Below are 22904 nucleotides of genomic sequence, written 5' to 3'. Positions count from 1 at the left end.
ATACTTTTTAAATGTTACCTAATAAAGTAGAAGTGTGAATACCAATAGTAAATGGCCTCTTAAAATTTCACTATGCAGCTATATTGTAATTTACTCAGATCACATTCTATCCCTCTGCTACTGGATATTTGTAACTTTCAACTTTGAACTCTTAAATAAGGTAGTATCAAACATCTTTGGCATATGAAGCTTTGTCTTCATCTTAGCTCATTTTCTTAGGACAGATTTATAGGCTTCAATTACTGAGTCGAAGAGTAGGACTGTACTGAATGGCTATTTCGAGATTGCTTTTCAATATAGTGGTCTGAATTTAGACTATCATTGATATTGTGTCCACTCCACTTTATCCAACACTGAGTGCTGTTATTTTTCTTGATAATGCTATTTTGTTAAGCATCTGTTTTTAGTGGTTTAAGCTTGTATTTGTAGTTACCAGGGAAACTGAACAATCCATCACATAACGTTTCTATTAGATTGGGTTTTTGTCATGTATATGCGTGGGTAAGATATTTGCAGACTGCTTGTATGTGGCACCTGGGTGGGAGGGTCTTGGTTGTGTGTGTGTGTATTTTGGGGGGCCCACAGGTAAGCTTAATGAGCCCCTTGCCCCCCGCATTGGAAGCCGGCTGTGCATCAAGTCCTCTGTCTCCCTGCAGTGCCGCCAAGCTCCTGGACAAGAACCCGTTTTCGGCCAGTAACACGAACCCTCTGCTTCCTTCGCCTGCCAGTCTCCAACTGGCCCAGCTGCAAGCCCAGCTCACCCTCCACCGGCTAAAGCTGGCACAGACGGCTGTCACCACCAACACTGCGGCCGCCACGGTCCTGAACCAAGTCCTCTCTAAAGTGGCCATGTCCCAGCCTCTCTTCAACCAGCTGAGGCATCCGTCTGTCCTCAGTGCCCCCCACGGCCATACTGGGGTGCCCCAACATGCTCCGGCCATACCCAGTGCCCGGTTTCCCTCAAATGCCATTGCTTTTTCACCTCCCGGCCAGACACGAGGCCCGGGACCGTCTGTGAGCCTTCCCAGCCAGCCCCCCAGTGCCATGGTGATGCACCCTTTCAGTGGGGTGATGCCACAGACTGCTGCCCAGCCGGCAGTCATCCTGGGCATTGGGAAGACTGGGCCCACCCCGGCTACCACAGGATTCTACGAGTATGGCAAAGCTAATGCCGGCCAGGCATATGGCAGTGAGACGGACAGTCAGCCTGGCTTCTTGCCAGCCTCAGCCTCCACCTCGGGCACTGTGGCCTACGAAGGGCACTACAGCCACGCAGGGCAGGATGGCCAAGCTGCCTTTTCTAAAGACTTCTATGGACCCAACTCCCAAGGGGCACACGTGGCCGGTGGATTTCCAGCGGAGCAGGCCGGGGGCATGAAGGGTGAGGTAGGAGCACTGCTGCAGGGTGTGAACAGCCAGTGGGAGAGCCCTGCTGGGTTCTCTGGCCCAAGCAAGCCTGATCTTACAGCAGGGCCCAACCTGTGGCCACCACCCCCCAGCCAGCCCTATGAGCTGTACGACCCCGAGGAGCCCACCTCAGACAGGACCCCGCCTTCCTTTGGGGGTCGGCTTAATAACAGCAAACAGGGTTTCAGTGGGGCCCGGCGGCGGGCCAAGGAGGAGCAGGGGATGCTATCCCTGCGGCCCCTGCAGGCCCACGAGCTGAACGACTTTCACGGCGTGGCCCCCCTCCACTTGCCGCACATCTGTAGCATCTGCGACAAGAAGGTGTTTGACTTGAAGGTGAGTCGTCCAGGGCGGGCTGGGGGCTGCAGCTGGGAGCCCAGGTCGGCTTCCTCCGCCAGTCCAGCCCTCCCTGCTCGAAGGCTAGGAACTGTTATACCTAGGGACTGGGGGACAGAGTTAGCTGTCTGTCTCCTTGATTAAAATCTTAGGTATTAGAACCCAAAGAGATTTTAGAACTGAACCAGGGCCTGTCCCTTGCTTTAGGCGAGGAAGAGATTCCTTCCCCAGGAGGAAGCCGAGGCTTAGAGACCAAGGGACCCCACAGGAGCTGCAGAGAGGAGCTCAGGTGCTCCCCTGCCTCCTTGCAGCAGGGGTGAGGTGGGGTTGTGCCTAGAAGCTAGTGTTCTTTGAGAACAAGTGTTGCACCAAGTTTGAAGGGGAGAAGTCATCAGAATTGTGGCTCAGAGGCCAGAGAGTACTTCTCAAGTGGGACTTCCACACCTTGTTACAGGGCCTCAGTCCTCCCATCTGCACAATGAAGAGAGAGCTGTGTGTCTCCTTTCCCTGTGGTGGTAACATGCTTAGGGCCACTGCAAGCAAAGATCCATTCTTTATCATCCCCCCCACCCCAAATGTATTATACTGCAATGAACTATTCCAAAGCAATAAGAATTATAACAGCTAATATGCGAAACCCTATCTGTGTGCCAGTGGTAATCCTATGAGGTAGATTCTATTATTATTCTCATTTTATAGTTAGAAAACTGAGTCCCAGAAAGGTGAAATGACTTGACCGGGGCCTGCTAGGAGACAGTGGATGAACAGACATTCCAAAGTGGGCCTGGCTGCCCCAGAGGCTGTGCCTCCTAAGCCCCAGGCTGCCCTGCCTCCCATCCTCATCCTGTCCCCCACGTGATGAAGTCCTTGCTTAGTTGGAGTCCTGTTGTAGCACGCCACCACCTCTGCTTAGTCACATAATTCATATGCATCCTAGGAACATGGGTGGATTGTACTGTCTCTCCTCCAGCCCTGGGGAGCACTGGGCAGGGTTGAGGATTTTTTTTTTTTTTTGTCTCTCATAAGCCTTTTCTAAAGACTGGTAACTCACTGTGGGTCCATCTGTGGGGTCTCCCAACTGGACACAAAAACAGGTGGGGTCTGTGCCAGAGAGGAGGAGTGGGAAGGTGAGTGGTGGCTACAAGAATCCACTGAGAGAGGCGGAGGGGTCGGACTTGCAGGTATGGGCTGCTGTCCAAGATGGGCGTGGGATGTAGAGGTGAGAGGTTGCTGGCGTGGGGACTGGGGAGGCAGGGGCAGAGGGAGGAGCCTGGGAGGGAGGGGATGGGAGGGAAGAGTTGGTCTGGAGCCTCTGGGCTGTCTGTGCCCCCCTCCTGGATGGTGACTCTGCCCTCGTTCCCTCCCGTCCCCGCCCCCCGACCCCAGCCACGACTCAGTCCCACTTTGGTCATTCTTCTTTCTTTCTGACCCAGGACTGGGAGCTGCATGTGAAAGGGAAGCTGCACGCGCAGAAACGCCTGGTCTTCTCTGAAAGGTAAGTGCCGTCCAGGAGACCGGCTCGTGCATTCACTCCGCAGTGCTCACCGCACGCCTGCTGTGTGTCTTGCTCTAGTCTGGGTGCTGGGAAACAGCAGAGAACAGAGCAAGCAAAGCCCCTGCCCTCAGGGAGCTTACCCTTCACCGGGGGCAGGGAGACAGACGCTGAACAAGAGGAACAAGTAAATTAGATAGCACTCCTAGTAGGGAACACTAGAAACGTTCTGCAGAGAACGCCACTGGGGTGGGAGTGGGAAATGAGTGTGTGTGTGTGTGCACGTATGCATGCATGCTTTGTATTTTAAATTGGGCATTTAGGAGAGGCCTCACTAAGGACCTCTGGGGAGAGGGCAGAAGGAGCCCTTGACAGTGTAGGGGAACACCTCCTGGCAAAGGGAACAGTGGGTTTGAAGGCCCCGCAGCTGGCATGGCCCTGAGATACCCAGGCAGCATACAGCATAACCAGGGCAGAACAAGGGAAGGGAGCCAGGGCAGGGCCATGGCCCACATCCTGAGCCCCTGGGGTTGTTGCAAAGACTTTCACTTTTGCTCTGAGAGTGGTTGGAGCCTTCAGAGTGATATTCCCAAGCTCTCCAGAGCAGGACCCTGGCTGCCTGCTGTGAACAGATGCTGGGAGGACAAGGGCAGACCCCCAGAGACCACAGAGCAGGTGGAGTAGAGGGTGTGTGGCCCAGGGATGGTGACCAGATGGCTGGGGTTAAGGGTTTGAAATGGGTGCATTCAGAAGGTCTTCCTTTATTAGTCATAACAACTCGAAGTGAAAGCAACCCGAATGCCCCTGGACAGATGAATGAGTAAACAAAATGCAGTCTATCCATACAATGGACAGTGACACAGTGCAATTCTGACACAGGCCGCAACATGAATGAACCTTGAGGACATCATGCTCAGGCAACTAAGCTGTCCAGAAAGGGACAAATACTGTGTGACTCTATTTACAGGAGGTGTTTTGAGCAGTGAGGCTCCTAGACCGAGAGCAGGATGGGTCGCTGAGGCAGGGAATTGGGAGTTTGTTTCATGGGTGCAGTCTCAGTTTTGTCCGAGCACAAGCTTGGGAGACCCTGGTGGCGATGGCTGCATCACTGTGTGAATGTTCTTAATCCCACTGAATTGCACACTTTGAAAATGACTAAGCTGCTAAATTTTATATCATGTGTGTTTAATGAGAACTTTTAAATAATTTTTAAGAAGGTCTCCCTTTTCTGGATCCCCCCTTTTTATTGGGGGTAAAATTCACATTAAGACTTGCCATTTTAACTGTTTTAGTGTTGATAGTCCAGTGGCATTTTGCACACTGAGAAGGTTATGTAAATATCATCACTATCTTGTTCCAGAATGTCTTCATCTCGCCCCAGAGGAATCCCGGGGCAGTCACTCCCATTCCTCTTCCCCAGCCCCGGCAATGACCCATCTGCCTCCTTTCTCTTTGGGTTTGCCTCTTCTGAACGTTTCTCTAATTAAAATCGTGCTTTATGTGTGGGTTTTTTGTGACTGCCTTTTTTACTTAGCATAATATTTTTAAAAAAATTTTTTAAAAATTGATTTGAGAGGTATAGTTACAGACAGAGAGAGGGAGAGTCAGAGAGAAAGGTCTTCCATGTGCTGGTTCACTCCCCAAATGGCTGCAACAGCAGGAGCTGAGCTTATCCGAAGCCAGGAGCCAGGAACTTCTTGCAGCACTTGGTCCATCTTCTACTACTTTCCCAGGCCATAGCAGACAGCTGGATTAGAAGAGGAGCAGCCATGGCTAGAACTGGTGCCCATATGCGATGCTGGCACTGCAGGTGGAGGCTTAGCCTACTATGCCACAACACCGGCCCCTTAGCATAATATTTTCAAGTTTCCTCCACCTGCTAGCATGGATGACCTTCCAGTGGATGAATAATAGCCCATCACATGTCTGTTACACGTGTTATTGGTCCATTCATTGTTTGGTGGACATCAGGGTTGCTTTACCTGTTGGCTTTTGGGAGTAACGAGGTAAGGAACCTTCAGGGACACATGTTTGTTTGAACAGCTATTTTCAAATCCTGGGTATGTATTCTTAGAAGTGGAATTTCTGGGTCATATGGTCATTCTTTTTTAACTTATCGAGGAATTGGTTTCTGTTTTTCCCCCTTGCAGTGCTGGGGTGCGGTGTCTACTTGGTTCTGCCGAGGGGACTCTGCGTGCCTCTCCCAACAGCACGGCTGTGTATAACCCTGCTGGAAACGAAGGTGAGCGAGGTCTGGCAGGTCAGCAGCTTCCCCCAGGCCATTATGTCCCACCTTTAGCAAGCAGGACTTGCCTGCCCTGCCCTGCTTACACTTTCATACTCCTGGGCGTTGCACCTGCCACCTGGGCCTGGGTCTTCTCTGAGATACTTTACACAGAAAGCTCTGCTGATGGTCAACATGGCTGGGGTGTCATCACACTGATCACGAAGAAAGCACTCAAAGGAAATGTTCCCGTTCCTCTTCCCACTGATGACCTGATGGCCTTGGGAGGTAACTACTAGGCTTCACCTGCTGTGTGTAATTTATCCTCAGACTATGCCTCAAATCTTGGGACATCATATGCGGCCATTCCAGCAAGGACATTTGCTCAGTCAACTCCCGCGTTTCCTGCAGCTTCCCCTGGGACGAATGTGAGTACAGAAAACATGGGTTTCCGCGTTGTGATTGTGGTCCTCAAAGCCTGCCACGTCTGGGCGTGGAGGCGCAGGAGAGGCTGGGGTGCAGCTGCTGTGGCTCCGAGCGTGTGTTGCTTGGAAGAACATCCCCTAGTCAGGTCAGGAGCTCTGCATTAGGCCCAGCTAGCATTGAGATGCACCAGTAAAAACGCTGACATGAATTCTTGAAGTCGAAGGCCCGCAGAGACCGTCTAGCATTCAACACTAGTTCGGGGGAACAAAAACTTTCAGCTTTTTAAAGGAACGTTTTGATGCTTTATTGAAGTGGACCATTTCCTAGGAGAGGGTAGATCTGCAACTTGAACCAGCACAAGAAAATGTGTTTGAAAGCAAGGACGGTGCACTGGTAGTATTTGCTGGCCCTCGGGGGAACGGTTGGTGCTGTGTGATGGCTTCCGTGTGTCCGGTTTTGATGGTGTTTTCTCTGCAACAGGCACTGCAGCCTCAGAGCCCTAGCTCCCCCCTCTCATTCCTGCCGCTGTGGCAGCTCCTTGCTGTCTGCGTTTGCCAGTTTCCCGGCTGCACGTCTTCCCTCTCCCCCACCAGCTGGGAAGGCTTCTCTTCTCTGGAGGCAGCAGGGGCCCTGGGAGACAAATCAACTGTGAAACAAAATGCATTTGGCAGGACCTGGCTAGAGGGCGCCTGTTAGTGTGTTTCTGCCCGTGCCTGTCTCGTTGAATTGTGATGTCAGCGGCTATGCCCCCACCCGTCTGTCTCTCTCTGTCTCTGTCTCTCTCTCTCTGTCTCTCTCTGTCTCTCTCTCTGTCTCTCCTCTCCCCTTCCCTCCTCTCCCCTCCCCCTCCTCTCCCCTCCCCTCTCCTTTCCTCCTCTCCCCTCTCTCTCCTCTCCTCTCTCCTCTCTCTCCTCTCCTCTTCTCTCTCCCCTCTCCCTCTCCCTCTCCCCTCTTCTCTCCCTCTCTCTCTTCCTCTCCTTTCCTCTCTTTCCCTCTTTTCGCTCTCACAACAAACACAAGCTGTGGAGAGCAGGCCTCCATGTGTAATTCCTCCCTGTGTTCAGAGTACTTGTGCTGAACAGGGAATGAGCCGGCCATGAAGTGTTAACTTGCAGGCGCTGCTGGGGAGTGAAGTTCATGTGTTTTGTTTTTATTTCCGTCTGTGCATTTGTGACGTCAGCTGGAGAAAAGTGCTTCAAGGGAGCAGCTGTCTGGAAGCCCACGTTTTGGTGAAAAAGATTTCGTGTTTTCTCTCTCTGCACTTCACCCACTCAGAGCACTGCCTGGGCCAGTGGTCAGGAGAGTCAGTGGACGGGTTTCCGTGAAGTCTGTCCCTTGTCCTTGAGGTCAGACCCCTGGTGACGTGACCCCGTGTCCTGATGGAGTTGGTGGAGTGTCCAATCCCAAGGCCATGGACGCACCTCTAAGACCCCGCCCCAGGCGCTGAGGGGGAGGGGACCAAGACTGAGTTGGACAAGCCTGGATTGGGTGGCAGGTGGCCCAGGGACCAGGGCTTGTTGATTCGTCCTGGGTTCTGGCATAGGAGAGAGAGTTGGTGTCAACTGAGCGTTCCGTAAAGGGGTGGGAAGGGACACAGGCAGAGCATCTGTGAGCTCTGGCCCAGGCCTCGGTGCTACCCGTGGAACCAGGGCCCTTTCTGTGAGCTTTGGAGCTCAGGGACCCAAGCTCAAGGGCCAGTTCTGGAGCCACCAGCTGCGTGCCTCAGGCAGGTCGTCGTCACTTTCCTTCTCTGAAGTGTTCCTTCCACGAGGAAGAGGACTCCCCTAGTAGTGCGAAGCTCAAACAAGGGACCTCCCCCCGCCCCAGGCTAATTTCTCTGTTCTCAAAGTCTCCTCTGCCAGGCTCCATTGAGTGCCCCGCCAGCTGCGTGTGCACAGGATACGTTTCTAGTGCTTTTTCTGCTTGAAAAATTCATGCTTGCTGTGAAAATCCAAGGAGTAAAGAAACACTCGAGGAGATGAGAACTCCGCTCCAGGGTCCCACGAGGGCTTCGGGGCGTTTCTGCTGCGGTGTCTTCTGCTCTTGCACCAGGGCCTTCCTGAGATTCCATTTACCTACCTCTCTTCAGAAACATTGTAAAAATTTTTAAAAAGATTGATTTATTTATTTGAAAGGCAGAGTTACAGACAGAGAGAGAAGGAGAGACGGAGAGAGAGGTATTCCATCTGCTGATGCACTCTTCAGAGAGCCACAGCAGCCAGGACTGAGCCAGGCTGAAACCAGGAGGCAGGAGTTTCATCTGGGTCTCCCATGTGGGCGCAGGAGCCCAAGCACGTGGGCCATCCTCTGCTGCTTTCCCAGGCACATTAGCAAGGAGCTGTATCAGAAGTGGAGCAGCTGGGACTGGAACCAGAGCCTCTATGGGGAGAGGCTTCAGGCTGAGGCGCTTAAGGATAAGGCTTAAACCCTCTGGGCCACAGTGCCAGCCCCCAGAAGCATTTTGTTGACTAAAACAAGGAGCATCCAGGACTCAGCCTGTTTGTGGAACAAACAACAGATGCTGCTCCCAAAGCTCCCTGTTTTTAAGTAGGAGAGCAAAGCAATGTGGGGCACCCGCATTACACACCAGCTCCCTGCACACTGCAGACTTGTATAACAAAGGCAGTGAACCTCAAAGAAGCAAATGTTTCTGCCAGACTGGAAGTCATAGGTTGCCCCTCAGACTGCTGGCTGCGTCTAGGGCATCTGTCTGTCTGTCCTGGCTCAGACAGTCTGTTTTCCTGACTTCTATAGGCGTGGGGAGCAGTCACTAATGTGGTGCACGCTCCCTGTCTCTCCTGCATTTTCCAAGCAGGGATAGAGGAGAGACAGGAGAACTGGGTAGGTTTTATTTTCTGGACTTTCTTCTTCTTTTTTTCCTTTTTTTTTTTTTAAAAAAAAAAAAAGATTTATTTATTTGAAAGGCAGAGTGAGAGTGACAGAGAGACAGAAAGAAAAAGATTTGGGGTGCTGGGGCATAGCAAGTAAAGCTGCCGCCTGCAGTGCTGGCATCCCACATGGGTGCTGTTCCACTTCCGATGTTCTCTGCTATGGCCTGGGAAAGCAATAGAAGATGGCCCAAAGTGCTGGGCCCCTGTGGGAGACCTGGAAGAAGCTCCAGGCTCCTGGCTTTAGATCGACCTAGCTCCAGCCTTTATGGCCATTAGGGAGTGAACCAGTGGATGGAAAAATCTCTCTCTCTCTCTCTCTTTGCCTCTGCCTTTGTAACTCCACCTTTCACATAAATAAATAAATAAATAAATAAATCTTTAAAAAGAGAGAAAGAGATCTTCCATTTGCTGGTTCATTTTCCATGTGACTGGAGTAGTTGGGACTGGGCTAGGCCAAACCCAGGATCCTGGAACCCCATCCTGGTTTCCCACGTGGGTGGCATGGGTCAGAGTGCCTGGGTCATCTTCTGTGGCTTTCCCAGGCATGTTTGCAGAGAGCTGGAGCAGAATCACAGCAGTTGGAACTTGAACTGGTGCTCTGGCGTGGGATGCTGGCGTCACAGTGGCAGCCTAACCCCCGTGCTAGAATGTCAACCCTTGTGCTTCTTTCTTTTTATTTTATGACTCTTCATTGTTTTTGCTTGATGAAAAAGTAGTGTAAACTTGGTATGAAAAGGCTCTAGAAAATTAGAAAAATAATTAGAAAATTAGAAAATACAGCTTTGCAGAAAAAAACTTCAGGTAAATATCTTTATTATAACTATCTCTAGCTAGTATGTGCATGCATATTTAATTAAAAGTGTTTTTTGCAAAAATCAGATAATACCATCTGAGTATAATATTAGGTGATTTGTTTTTTTCACTCAACCGAAGCTCTCAGTACATACTTAATTTCTAGACTCCTTTCCCCATGAAAGCATAAAGGTCTATCTTATTTTGTAACATTGTTTATTGTGTGTATTTACCTTAATTTATCAAATCAGTGATTTTTTTTTTTGACAAGCAGAGTTAGATAGTAAGAGAGAGAGACAGAGAAAAAGGTCTTTCTTCCGTTGGTTCACCCCCCCAAATGGCTGCTACAGCCAGCACGCTGTGCTGATCCCAAGCCAGGAGCCAGGTGCTTCCTCCTGGTCTCCCATGCAGGTGCAGGGCCCAAGCACTTGGGCTATCCTCCACTGCCTTCCCGGGCCACAGCAGAGAGCTGGACTGGAAGGGGAGCAACTGGGACAGAATCCGGTGCCCCAACTGGGACTAGAACCTGGGGTGCTGGAGCCGCAGGCAGAGGATTAGCCTAGTGAGCCGCGGCGCCAGCCAAATCAGTGATTTGACTGACAGAGTTTTCAGTGAGAACTGAGTTGTTTTTATTTTAAACGATGTGTTTATTTATTTGAATGGCAGAGTTATAGAGAGGCAGAGGCAGAGAGAAAGAGAGATCTTCCATCTGTTGATTCACTCCCCAGTTGGCCACAATGGCTGATCTGAAGCCAGGAGCCAGGAGCTTCTTTGGGATCTTCCACGCGGGTTCAGGGACCCAACCTCCTGGGCCATCTTCTACTGCTTTCCTGGGTCATACCAGAAAACGGGATTGGAAGTGGAGCAGCCAGGACTGGAACCGGTGCCCTTATGTGATGCCGGCACTGCAAGCGGCAGCTTTACCTGCTATGCCACAGCACCGGCCCCAGCTACTGAGTTTTAATTACAAATCTGCCACCATTTAATTGAGCACAGCTAAATTCCTTAATTTCTCCCAGGCTTCAGTGTCCTAACAAACAGTGATGGGTGTGGACCACAGATGACCTCCCAGTTTGACATTCTGGGACTCCAAAGTTTACAGGGCTGTTTAAGTTGTTCAACAGGTGAACCACCCAAACCTGTAGGCAAGTCTGGCACAAATAAAATAAAGTCAGTCCAAGTCAAAGGTAATTTGCTCTTTAGAGTCATTGTATGTAAACAGGGGTGGCCATATCTAACCTCCTGGTCAAGCCAAGTTCCATAGCTATGGAGTCCACACCTATTTGCTGTCTGCCATCAGATGTTGAAAACCAACAATATGAGGAATAAACATTTGCCCTGTGTCTGTCCTTAGGTGTTTTTTGCACAAAACCACAGACTCTGCCAGAGGAAATTAGGTCACACCTAAGAGAGACCAGGCCAGAGCACAGGATCAGTTATGAAGGCAGAACCTAAACTCATCGCTCTAGGAAGCGCCTTGAGAGACTTCCCTCACCCCGCAGGCCTGTTTGCTCTAAGCCACATTTTATTGCAACTCTGAGTTGTTTGAACTGCACCTCTTTGAACTTGCCTACAAAGCCTATTTCTGCTTGCACTAAAGGGGCATTGAGACAAGTCTCAGAATCTTCCTATTCAATTCTGTTGTACCTTTCATGTTTCCACCCAGCTGTTAGCGTTGCTGGTGAGCTCAGAGGTCTGGGACACCGTGACATGAACCACTGGTTTTAGAGCTGACGCCGCGGCTCACTAGGCTAATCCTCCGCCTGTGGCTCTGGCATACCGGGTTCTAGTCCCGGTCGGGGCGCCGGATTCTGCCCTGGTTGCCCCCTCTTCCAGGCCAGCTCTCTGCTGTGGCCTGGGAGTGCAGCGGAGGATGAACCACTGGTTTTAAATGCACAGCCCTAGCATGTGCAAATGACAGCCCAGGCCGCTGATCCCAAGGGGCACATTCCGGGCCAGTGCTTCAGGCAGGAGGAGGCCTCATGCAGGCTAGGAAAGGATGATCCTCTTTTTAGGTTGGTAATTAGGGCTTTGGTTACAACCTCCACACCTTCCCGCTCTTAGACATTTGATACTGGGCTGGAAAGTTTCAAGTACCCGTCACACATGTGTCTGCTGGGAGCTCAGCAGGCAGAGCAGGGGAGTGGATGTGAACCAGGTCTGTCAACACCTCGCACCAAAAATCCAAGCTGGTGAGGTCTTTCCATCTACATCTCTCTGCTCCTCTGCTCCACAGCGTTACTTTAAGATGTACCTGTGGGAAGTTTGCATATACATTTTAAGCCTATTGAAAAGCTGCAAGAAGTTGTATGGAGCTCCCATGTAATTTCTGCCTAGACTCACTATTCCTTTGTTTACTTTGTCATTCTCTTTTATCTGTCTATCTAGTCTAGTCTTTTGAAATTTATTTATTTATTTGAAGGTCAGAGCTAAACAGAGAGAGGAGAGGCAGAGAGGGGGGGGGGGGTCCTCCATCTGATGGCTCACTCCCCAATTGGCCGCAACGGCCGGAGCTGCACCCATCCAAAGCTGCACCCATCTGAAGCCAGGAGCCTCTTCCAGGTCTCCCATGCAGGTACAGGGGCCCTAGGACTTGGGACATCTTCTACTGCTTTCCCAGGCCACAGCAGAGAGCTGGACAGGAAGTGGAGCAACTGGGGCATGAACCAGTGTCCATATGGGATGCCAGCACTTCAGGCCAGGGCGTTAACCCACTGCGCCACAGCACTGGCCCCTAGTCTAGTCTTTCTAATCAGCTATGCACTGTGTCTCCTGAAGCATTGTTGAGAGCTCCTTGGGGATGTTCCCCCCACCCCACCCCCCACTATTTTAGCTCAGTGTGAATTTCCTAAGAACACAGAGCTTCTCTTACATAATTCCAGCAGTATTCTTCACATTGCAGGATCATATTAGCACATTCTTTAACTGTTAGAGGAAAGGAAGAGACAAGCAGTTATTTATAGGAGCCTGCTGGAGGCCAGACATCACACCAAAGCACGTAGCATACAGTGCAGCATTTTGTCTTCTAAGTAGTCCCATGGAATCTGTGTTTATTTTCCCCACTTTCAGACTAGCAAGCTCAGGCTTGAAGAGATTCAGAAACTGGTCCACTGTTAGCACTGGAGAGCAGAGACATGCATCCAGGTCTGTCTGATTCTCCCACGGCCCTGACCTTGGTGCCTGCTTATTGTGTCGCACACTCCGTGTGTGGGTCCTTATAAAGGCATGAGGGCAGTGTGTCTTCAGCTCCTCTCAGTGTGTCATCTCAACTCTCGTAGAGCCTAGGGCTTTAGCCCTGCAAAGAGAGCACAATGTTCACAAGCCTGTCTGTGCAAGCTGTTGGACGCCAACATGCTTCTGACAGATGCACCGTTAAACAGCCCTTCACACAGAGAGCGAGGAAAGACGTGGTTTCCTGTTTATGCTGAGCACAATGGGGAAAGTGATCATTATCCTGGGGCTGAGGGTTTAGCTTGGCACTGCCTCTGGGAGGGGAGGAATTTTAGAGCTCAGAGCTACAGAGGTGCAGCTGTTTGACGTGTGCAGAGGACTGGAGACACATAGGCCGTCTCCCTCTTCCAGAAAAAGGGATAACTCAGACCCGGAGAGGGGAACCAGCTTGTCCGCGTGGGGTACTCAATGAGCTGCAGTAAACTGGTGTACAGGGGTACCCTGGCGAATTGGCCTGTCAGTTACTTTATGTACTACGTTAGGTTGAAGTTCATTGCAGTAGGACTGAAAGTATGGAGACATCCTTAGGTCAAATTTAGTTTAATTTGACCCCAGTTTTCCATATTAGTGAAGAAACTCGGGTGTGCTTCCAGACAGGTTCTTGAACGTCAGAAGTAACGGTTAGCCCCCCACTGCCCTGCAGGACAGTAGTTCCCTCCTTGCTGCAATTTCACTTTCCTTGTGGTCCAGGTTATGTCCAGTCAACTGTGGTCTGCAAATACCGCGTGGAAAATTCCAGAAGCAATTCCTACGTTTTTAAATAACTTTTATTGCAATCCAATGCTATAACTATTTTTCTATTTTATTATTAGTTGTTGTTGAGCATGTTTACTGTGCCTAATTTATAAATTAAACTTTAGGATAGGTTTATAGGGAGAGGGAAACCATAGTACACGTAGGGTCTAGAACTATCCGTGGCTTTGGATGTCCCCTGAGGCTCTTGGACTGTGGCTCCCAGAATAAGGAGGAATATTGTGGTGGTAACTTCAAGGACGATCTGGGGCTCATTAGAGAACTCAGGATTACTACACAGCACCATGCTGCTCGCTCGGAAGCACTCCAGGTTTCCAGTGCCCCAGTGAATAAACCACCCAGGCCCTCACTCCCTCTCCTTCCTCCCCCTCTCCCCTTTCTCCCTCAGATATTCTCCAGGGCGCAGGACAAATAATAACCGCGCTTATGTAGAACTGTTTGAGAAGAGACTAGAGTGATGTCACTCATTCCCCCATAGCTTTTAGGAATCATGTATGATTTTGAACCTAAATTGAGCTTAACAACAACAAGACAAGAACTGGATAAGATTTACTATACGCCCTGAAGCCAGACATAATGCGAAGCAAGCCATTAACACAGTGACACCCAAGATTTTCATTATGTGGCTTCTTCAGAAAATGATAAACTGAAGAAGCTGCTTGTGGTCACCCGAAGTACTTGGCCTGCAGGCTGAGGGATCAATATCTTGGCACACTTACAACCTGCTTGCAGCTTACCCCTTGCGAAGCTCCAAGTAAATAATGCAAAACCTTATGATGATATTAATGAATAACAGGAGAAGCAATAAAAGCCAAACTTCTATTTCTGATTGGCATCTTAATGGTTGCTCAGGAAATGTAATTCTAAAATGTGAGTGAAAGACTGGAGACCCATTCCTGTGGGTGCCTTTGGTTATATCTGCAGCACGGCTGCATCTTGTTCTTTGGTGATCGGTGGCTGCAAGGGTGTTTAGTCTTTGGCAGGCATAGGCTGCCACCCAGCAGCAGCCGTTTGCTGTGTTCACACACTGTCAGCTGAGGAGCCAACCAGAGAGGGATGGACCCTCACAGTGCCCCTGGACAGGCTGGGAGTGAGATCACCCAGAACTGGTCCTGCCATCTGCTCTGTTGTCCAAGTGCGTTCCCCAGACCGACCACAGCAGAGTCACAGTGGACCCCACCAAGAGGCGGCTGGGCAGAGCGCCAGCCTCAGCCCTCCTGCTGATGGTCTCAGAGGGCCAGCACCTTGCCCTGCGTGAGAGCTCCACTGGGTCCACATCTGTAAGTCACTAGCTCACCCCAAGGGGCAGCAAAGGCTCTGCTCCCCACCAGCCCGCCTCCCATCGGCCCTGTACCCCTCCCAAGCCAGGCTCAGACTCAGTCTCCCATTTGTACCGTAGAGAGGCAAGGGGATGCTCTGGAGCTGCCTGAGCCACACACTGAGTCCTTGCTCCTCTCTGGGGATGGGCGTGGCCTCTGGACACCCTGAACAGGGTACATGCATTGCTGCAGTCCAGGGCTGGACCGTGAAAGGGAGCTCTTGTCGACTCCAGTTGTCCTCACGGAAACAAATGAGGGCTTTTTTGGTAGAATTACCCAAGTATTAACCCTAGGCAGGGATGAGAGCTCGGACTTTCCCCCGTATTATCTCAGCAGAGCCAGACCCACATCAGATGTAATTAGATGCTGAAGTTCACTTTGTCATAGAAAATGGTCACTGTGCAAATGTAGGCTCTGCTATTAGAGCAAGTTTTTGGTTTGGAAAATTGCATCCTTCTCTTCCACGTGGGCTTGGCTCCTGGTTGCTAATCCCTGAAGGTCCCAGAGGGTATAGGCACAGTAGTGTTTGCCTGGACCAGAGATGTTCCTCCCTCCGGGAGCTTGGATTGGCCTGGGCCTTGGCTTCCCAGCTGTACTCCCAGAGGTGCCTTCGACACTGCCTGGTGGGGATTTTGCGGGGGCTGGCCCCTAAGTTTCGACCAGAACAGCTGCTCTTTTATTTATTGAGAGTTTGGGGCTTCTGAGCAAGTTTTTATGTCAAGAAAGAATTCCAAGGCCAAAAGATGTTTTGAAACCCACTGGCCTAAACCACAGGCTTTGCTGTGAACACTCGTGCATATGTATTCAGTTCCCACAAACATTTCTGTGTTTTTTTTTCTTTATTGGACATTTTAAAAATTCTCCAACAGTATGTGGTATGTATGAAAAAGGTTCAAGATAGCGCCCCTTGCACCCTTCCTGTTCTGCCCCTCTGAAGATAACCAGCTTGTTCCATGCCTTTCTCCATCTGTGCTGATACCCTTTAAAATTTTCCTATTGCAAAAAATTTCTAGCATACAGTATTGTGGAGACTCTCAAAATAACCCTTGTATACCCATCATCCAGTCCCAATAGCTATCAACATTTTTATAGCATTTGCCTAATCTATCTTATTCTCATACAGTTTTGTTTGACAAAAAAATTGTGTCATTGTATGCATACTACTTGGTAATTGGTTATTTCTTAACACTGTGTCTTAAAAAATTATCCCATACCAGAACATTTACATCCTTTTAATGGTGATATAGTTTTCTTTCCTTTTTTTTTTTTTTTTTTAAAGGTTGGTTTATTTATTTGAAAGCCAGAGTTATAGAGAGTGAGGGAGAGACACGCACAGAGAGAAATCTTCCATCCACTGGTTCACTCCCCAAATGGTCCCAATGGCTGAGGCTGGGCCGGGCAGAAGCCAGGACCCAAGAACTCCATCAGGGTCTCCCACATGAGTGACAGGGTATGGGGCCCAAATATTTGGGCCGTCTTCTGCTGCTTTCTCAGACATGCTAACAGGGAGTTGGATCTGAATCAGTGTAGCTAGGACTTGAACCATCCTTCTAATATGGGATGCCAGCATTGCTGGTGGTGGTATAACCAGTTGTGCCACAATGCCAGCCCCTGAAGTTTTCCATTGTATGCTTGAACCATCATTTACACAAACCTGCCCCTGTTGCTGGACATTCGGCTTGTTTCCAGGACTTTTGTCACCTCATAAATTACTGTATTAAACATCTATGTACATACAGCTAGGCTTTGAAAAGTTCATAGAAAATGCATATTATGAAAAAAATGTGTTTGGATTTCAAAATAATTTGCACCAAAGTGAAACTTATAATTCCAGTTTTTCATAACTTTTTGAAGCTCTCTTCTAAGTCTTTTATTTTATTTTATTTAGGTATTTTATTTCTGTAGAATGGATTTCCAAAAGTGGAATGCTGGAATTATGTGCCCGTTTTAAGCCTATTTAATTTTGCTCAGGTGTATTCTCAGAAGGGTGTAGATACTCAGCCACCCGCTAGTGGTACACCGATGTCCCCATTTCCCCCACAGCCCTGGATATCATTGCTCATCCAAATATTGCGAATACTCTTTGCAAAGAAATGTATAAAATTGATATTTCATGTGTGTCCCAGTGGATTCTCTTTCTGCATACGTTTTGTAGACTACAGTCTTGGGGAAGGCAGCCATGTCGGGAGGGCATGGAGAGAGGGAAATGAGCTTTGACAACCAGTGGCTGCTCTTGGTTCCCACTAGTTTGCACAGCGGAAAGGTGCTGGTCGTGTGGTGCACATCTGCAACCTCCCAGAAGGAAGCTGCACCGAGAATGACGTCATTAACCTGGGGCTGCCCTTTGGAAAAGTCACGAACTACATCCTCATGAAGTCGACTAACCAGGTAGGTCGGGGCACTTTCACTCCAACGTGTACGGGATAAGCCACAGGTTGGAGAAGGGGAATGATACTCATATACACAAGTACACACACGTGTGTGTATTTATATTTTTAATATTTGGCTGAGAGAAAGGGGAAGAGAGAGAGAGAGGGAGGGAGGGAGGGAGCTCCCCCTCCTTTGGTTCACTCCCCAGATGCCGGAGACAGCTGCTGCAGGGCAAGGCTGGGCTGAAGCAAGGAGCCGAGAACAGTCCAGGTCTCCACACAGGTGGCAGAACCATCCCTCGAGCAGTGACCACTGCCTCCTGGAGTTTGCACTGTCAGGAAGCTGGTTACTAAATGCAGGCATTCCAGTATGACATGTGGGTGTCCTAACCTCTAAGCCAGCATAAATATTTCAAAGAACAGTCCTAACATAAAGAGGAGATACAGCTGACCTCCTGTTGGCACAACATAGAGGTTTCTGTTGGGGGTGTTGTTTTTCCCCTCGCTTTATCCTACCCTTCTGGTGATAGACACAGGTCTTTGTAAGCCACCCTGTGGCTAGGGGAGGCACTTTGGAATGAGGTGCTCATTAACAGAGAGAACATAATTGGCTCCCAAATAAAAATTCATGGACATGAGTCTCTGCTGTGTTGCTGACCCTCTGAGCGAGTGCTGCGGTCTCATCTTTTAAGTTTAACATAAATGATGTCCTGGATTTGGAATCAGTCAGGAACCAGCTGCGTGAAGAAAAGCCATGCATCTGAAATGCACAAGTATCCACCTGGGTGGGCATTCTTACCAGTCCCTGGCATCGGTGTGTGAGGCCCTTGGGTCTCGTAGTGGGAGACTACGTGGGAGTGGATGGATGTCTAAGTCGCCTAAGGCACTAAAAAGTCATAATCTATGGGAATTGACTGAGCAGACTTTTGGGACTGAATATGTTTGTCTTCGTCTCTAAAGTCAAAAGTTTATTATTTTATAAGATTTGTTTATTTATTTGAAAGGCAGAGTGAGAGAGAAAGAGAGAAAGAGAAAGAAAGAGAGAGTGAGAGAGAGAGAATTGATCTTCCATCCACTGGTTCACTCTCCAAATGGCTGCGATGGCTAGGGCTGGACCAGGCTGAAACCGGGGCCTGGAACTCTATCTGGGTCTCCCACATGGATGGCAGAGGACCAAGCATTTGGGCCATCTTCCACTGTTTTCCAGATGCATATTAGCAGGGATCTGGATTGGAAGTGGGGCAATCGGGACTCAAACCAGCACTCATATGGAATGCCGGTGTCTCAGGCATTAGCTCAGGCTGCTTTGCCACATCGCCAGCCCCCAAAGGGAAGTTTATACACTGGATGGCCATAAATCAGAGTATTTTTGTCTTTTTAAATAAATATTTTTAGTAGCATGAATCAGAGGAATAGACAGAAGAGAAGTTATTTTCTAAATTAAGTCATGAATTTTGGAGTCAAAACCACATCAGGTCATCGGCGACCTCCCTCCCCCAACCTGGGGACAGACTACTCACTTTGTCTCTTTCTGCCCACTACACAGGAATTAATTTTTGGGCAAATATACACAATTCATCTTGCAAGATTAATGCATTGAGAGTCCCTAGATTCGTATAATTCCCACTTGACAGGTGAGAACTAGAGGTGCTAAAATATTTCTGTCAACAAAGAGGCACTTAGAAAGCTGGGTGGCAGAACTTGAAATAAAAACACTCGGGAATTGACTTCTAAGCCACCCACGCTCTCACCATGGACTGGCTATGGGGGAGGAGCCAAGCAGCTGAAGTTCAGAAGTGTGTGGAAGGGAGGAGGAATGAGCTGTTTAGCTCATTCAGTTCAAGGAAACGAGAGAGTCAGGGGCTCACGTTAAAGATTCCCTGTCCTGGACCACTTTTCCTTGTCAACACAGAGGGACCAGAATGAGGACATCTTCAGCACGGTACAACCCAAACACATCCAGGAAACAACCACAGCGGCAAATTTGCCACAGCGGCTCCTGGGGTAAAATGACGGGCGTCAAAACAGACTGCTTAGAAACTCTGTAGACACAGACCGAAGGGAAAAACCCATTTCTCCAAAAGTATTTTATTTGAGCAATTAAATCAAGAGGGAAAATGTGGTGGAAACACCTCCCAGGGTTTCCTTTCTCTAACTCTGTGACGACAGTGCCTTTCTTCAAGCCTAGGGGTTTCTGAGTTTTTTTTTTTTTTCTTGTTTGTTTGTTTTTAGTATATTCTGTCTGTGTAAGGGACTGTGTAAGGAATGAGAACTCAAATAACCAGGGCCGGTGCCTCTACCTCCTGCTGCAGCCACACCAAACAGCAAGTTTTATAGGGCTCAGCCTAAGGCCACATTTGCAGCAGTCCCCTCTGGGAGCTGTGGGTCCACGATGGACTCTCCCATCCCACAGGGGCTTCAGTGGCATGATGTAGCCCAGGGTGGAATGTGTTATGAAGAATGATGTTCAGTAACCATGGGGATCAGGAGAGGAGCCATTAGATAATGAGTTCATTTGGTGAGGTAAATAAAGAGGTCTCTTTGAACAGATGGGATCAAAGACAGCTCTTCCTTGTACTGACTTTTTTTCCTTTTTATTGAGGGATAAAGTATACAGTCTAAAGTACAGAAAGCACACGTGTCTTCAGTGTACAACTCCATTAATTTTTAACATATGTACATCCATATAATTAGCACTCAGTCAAGATATGGGACATTTCTAGAATATTTATAATCCAGAAATAGAGGATTTCCTTATGTCCTCTCCAGTGGATTCCCCCAGAGGGAAGCTCAGCTGTGAGCTCTGTCACCATCGGTTGGTTTTGTCTGTCCTTGAACTTCCCATACGTAGACTCGTTCCCTGTACTGAACTTTGCTGAAGACCATAAAAGTCAAGTCCAGGGTATGTCTTTCCTTTCTCCCCAGGCCTTCTTAGAGATGGCTTACACAGAAGCTGCCCAGGCCATGGTCCAGTATTACCAAGAAAAATCTGCTGTGATCAATGGTGAGAAGTTGCTCATTCGGATGTCTAAGAGATACAAGGAACTGCAGCTGAAGGTAAAGCATGCTTTCAGTCATGCAGTCATTCAACAAGCATGTGCCAAGTTTCCCTTACTGGTCAGACCTTGACCTAAGTGTTGATGGGAAAGGGGTGTGATTCAAAAATGACTCAAAATTAATGGCTTTGAAGAGATCACTTGGGAGAGCAGACCATTACAATATGTAAGAGAAGCGCTCCCTGAGGTAAGTGCAAAATGTAAGGGAGGCTTGGGACTGCCTGGGAGCTGAGGAAAATCTTATTTACAGGGGAAATTTGGAAGAAAGAAGCAAGAGGGGGAAAGGTGATTGCTCGTCGGTGATGGGAGTTCAGGGCATAAAACATGAGCACACCCTTCTTCTCTGCCCATCTAGGCCTTCAAGACCTAATTCCTCTCCTACCCCATGATCTCTTAGTATCTCCTTCCTTCTCCATATCTGTATCTTAAGTCCCATTCTTCTAGGCAGTACCTGGAGGAAATGGCCATGGTGAGAATTCAGTAATGAATTTAGATCATTCTGAAGAGGGCTTTGTTTTTTAGTTCATCTCATATTTCTTTCTTTTTCTTAAATTGTGAAATGTAACATACAAACAGATGTAAAAGTAAAACTGTAAAATTATTAATGCATGAAAGCTCATAAATCCCATACTATTACAGTCAAAGTCAAAGAATAGAATTTGACCAGAACACAGAGTCCCTGTGAGTCTCTCCTCTCAACCAGCCCTCCCTCTCCACTCTTCTCACTTTTAGGATTTCCATGCTTTCTCTTATAGTTCTACCACAGTAATGCCTGCTTCAACTTTATTGTAGAAATGTTAATCCCTTTTCTGTTGCTGCAGAAAAATACGTGAGGTTGGGCACTTCATCAAAGAGGAAAAAAAGAGGTTTGATTAGGTCATATTTTGGGAGGCTGTAAGTTCAGGATTGGGTGGCCCTATCTGTTCATCTTTGGGTAAGGGCCCATGAGAGATAGCATCATGATGGTGGGAGCAGGTACAGAAGAGGTCACATGACTAGACAGGAAGCCCAAGACATTCCGGGGCCTGGCTTGCTCTTTTACAACAACCCACTCTTGTGAGAACTAATTAGGGTCCCTTGATACCTGCATTAATCCCTCCTGAGGGTGTTGCACATAGTGATGAAATCACCCCACTAGGCCACGCCTCTTAAAAGTTTCACCACCTCAGTATTGCCAAACTTGGGACCATGCCTCTAGTGCATGAACTTCTAGGGGACAAGCCATATCCAAGCCATATTGTAGCTTAGGTTTGCCTGATTTTAGGCTTTATAAGAGTGGAATTATACCACCTGTATTCTTTCAGGTCTTCTTTCAGTCCACGTTATGTCATCCATGTTGTTGGGTGTGCCTGTTTATTTAATTGTTATATAAATCCCTGTTGTACAATTTATTTATCCATTCTACTGCTGAAGGACATTTGGATTGCTGCCGGTTGCAGGATATTAGGAACAAGGCTAATAGAAACCTTCCCAAACATGTTATCCTGCTATACATGCTCATGAGGATATAACTAAGGGTAAGCAAATAAGTAGACTTGGAGTTGCTAAGTCACAATGCATGCTTACCCATAACTTTATTAGACGATAGAAAGCTCTTTCCACATTTGCACTCCTAGTAGTTTGGGAGTTTTCAGTGGTCCACATTCTTGCTAGCACTTTGACTTGTCTGACTTCAATTTTGCCTTTCTGCAGGAGAGTATAATGGTTTATTATGGTTTCATTTTTTATTTTCTTAATTACTAACTGAGCTTGAGCACTTTTTCCTGTTTTTTGGCTATTCCATCTGGATATTCTTTGGCAAGAAGTTTCTTTTTAAGTCAGTGCCCATACTTTCCTTTTGCACTATGTCTTCTTATTTACAGAAATTCTTTTAACTGGAGCACTGAATCTATTTGGGTTTCTTATAATTAATGCTATATTTGCATCTAAGTCTATGCTCTTATTTTGTACCTTCTGTATTATTCAATAGGAATCTTTTCCACTTTACTTCATCTCATTCCTCATTTACTTAGGGTCCCTTTTGAGGTCTCATAGTCCTTAACAATGCCCTTAATCTTCTAGTTTGCAGCCAGAAAACAAAGGCTCGGTGGTTGCTTCCAGCAGGATAGCGTTCTGACAGGTCTCCATATGTAGACCAGGAATATGTCAACCATTTGCCCAAGCTGATTCTGCTTTGCTTGCATTGTTGCCTCTGAAGTTCCTTTGCCAACTAGGGTGCTCCAAGCAGAATGTGAGCCCTTCCCTTCCCTTCCCTTCGCTTCCCTTCCCTTCCCTTCCCTCCCCTCCCCTCCCCTCCCCTCCCCTCCCCTCCCCTCCCCTCCCCTCCCCTCCTTCTCTCAGTGAAAGATCCCTCCCCATTCTGTACCCAGCCAAAGTTCCTGTTCTCCTGGTTTCTCCCCTGGGGCTGGAACTGAATTTCTGCACTGAGTTCACAGAGGAGCTTTGGTCTCCAGATGAGATGTTGTCGTAAGTTTCTAATTAGGAGCTACAGTGGTAATCAGCTTCTTACATTAAAGTACCAAGATGCTGTAATGCCTTACGGAGGGAGATAGTTCGGGATGGGGCAAAAACCATGGGTTTTTTTTAAAAAGATCATGTGGTCAAGGTT

General features: G+C 48.4%; 1 protein-coding gene across 10 annotated transcripts in view; it reads left to right on the top strand.

Moving 5' to 3' along the window:
* Positions 1-22904, top strand: part of RBM20 (RNA binding motif protein 20) — a 218731-nt gene that overhangs the window by 156921 nt on the left and 38906 nt on the right. For 6 of the 10 annotated variants that reach the window (XR_016221567.1, XM_089314042.1, XM_008270500.5 and 3 more), the window contains 6 exons: positions 657-1743; positions 3177-3238; positions 5386-5477; positions 5790-5887; positions 17119-17259; positions 20166-20297. Coding sequence is in view for 9 of the 10 variants with exons in the window: in XM_089314042.1 (XP_089170168.1) it covers positions 657-1743; positions 3177-3238; positions 5386-5477; positions 5790-5887; positions 17119-17259; positions 20166-20297 (1612 nt within the window). In the remaining variant the exon portion in view is untranslated. The remainder of the gene's footprint in view (positions 1-656; positions 1744-3176; positions 3239-5385; positions 5478-5789; positions 5888-17118; positions 17260-20165; positions 20298-22904) is intronic. The other 4 variants (XM_051823573.3, XM_070057233.2, XM_089314041.1 and 1 more) reach the window with 1 other exon arrangement.

Source organism: Oryctolagus cuniculus, chromosome 15, assembly GCF_051225735.1.
Source record: "Oryctolagus cuniculus isolate XC-2025 breed Fujian yellow rabbit chromosome 15, ASM5122573v1, whole genome shotgun sequence".
In the NCBI taxonomy this organism is placed as follows: domain Eukaryota; kingdom Metazoa; phylum Chordata; class Mammalia; order Lagomorpha; family Leporidae; genus Oryctolagus; species Oryctolagus cuniculus.
The sequence above is the reverse complement of the archived record's forward strand: the minus strand, read 5'-3'. Positions and strand labels throughout refer to the sequence as shown.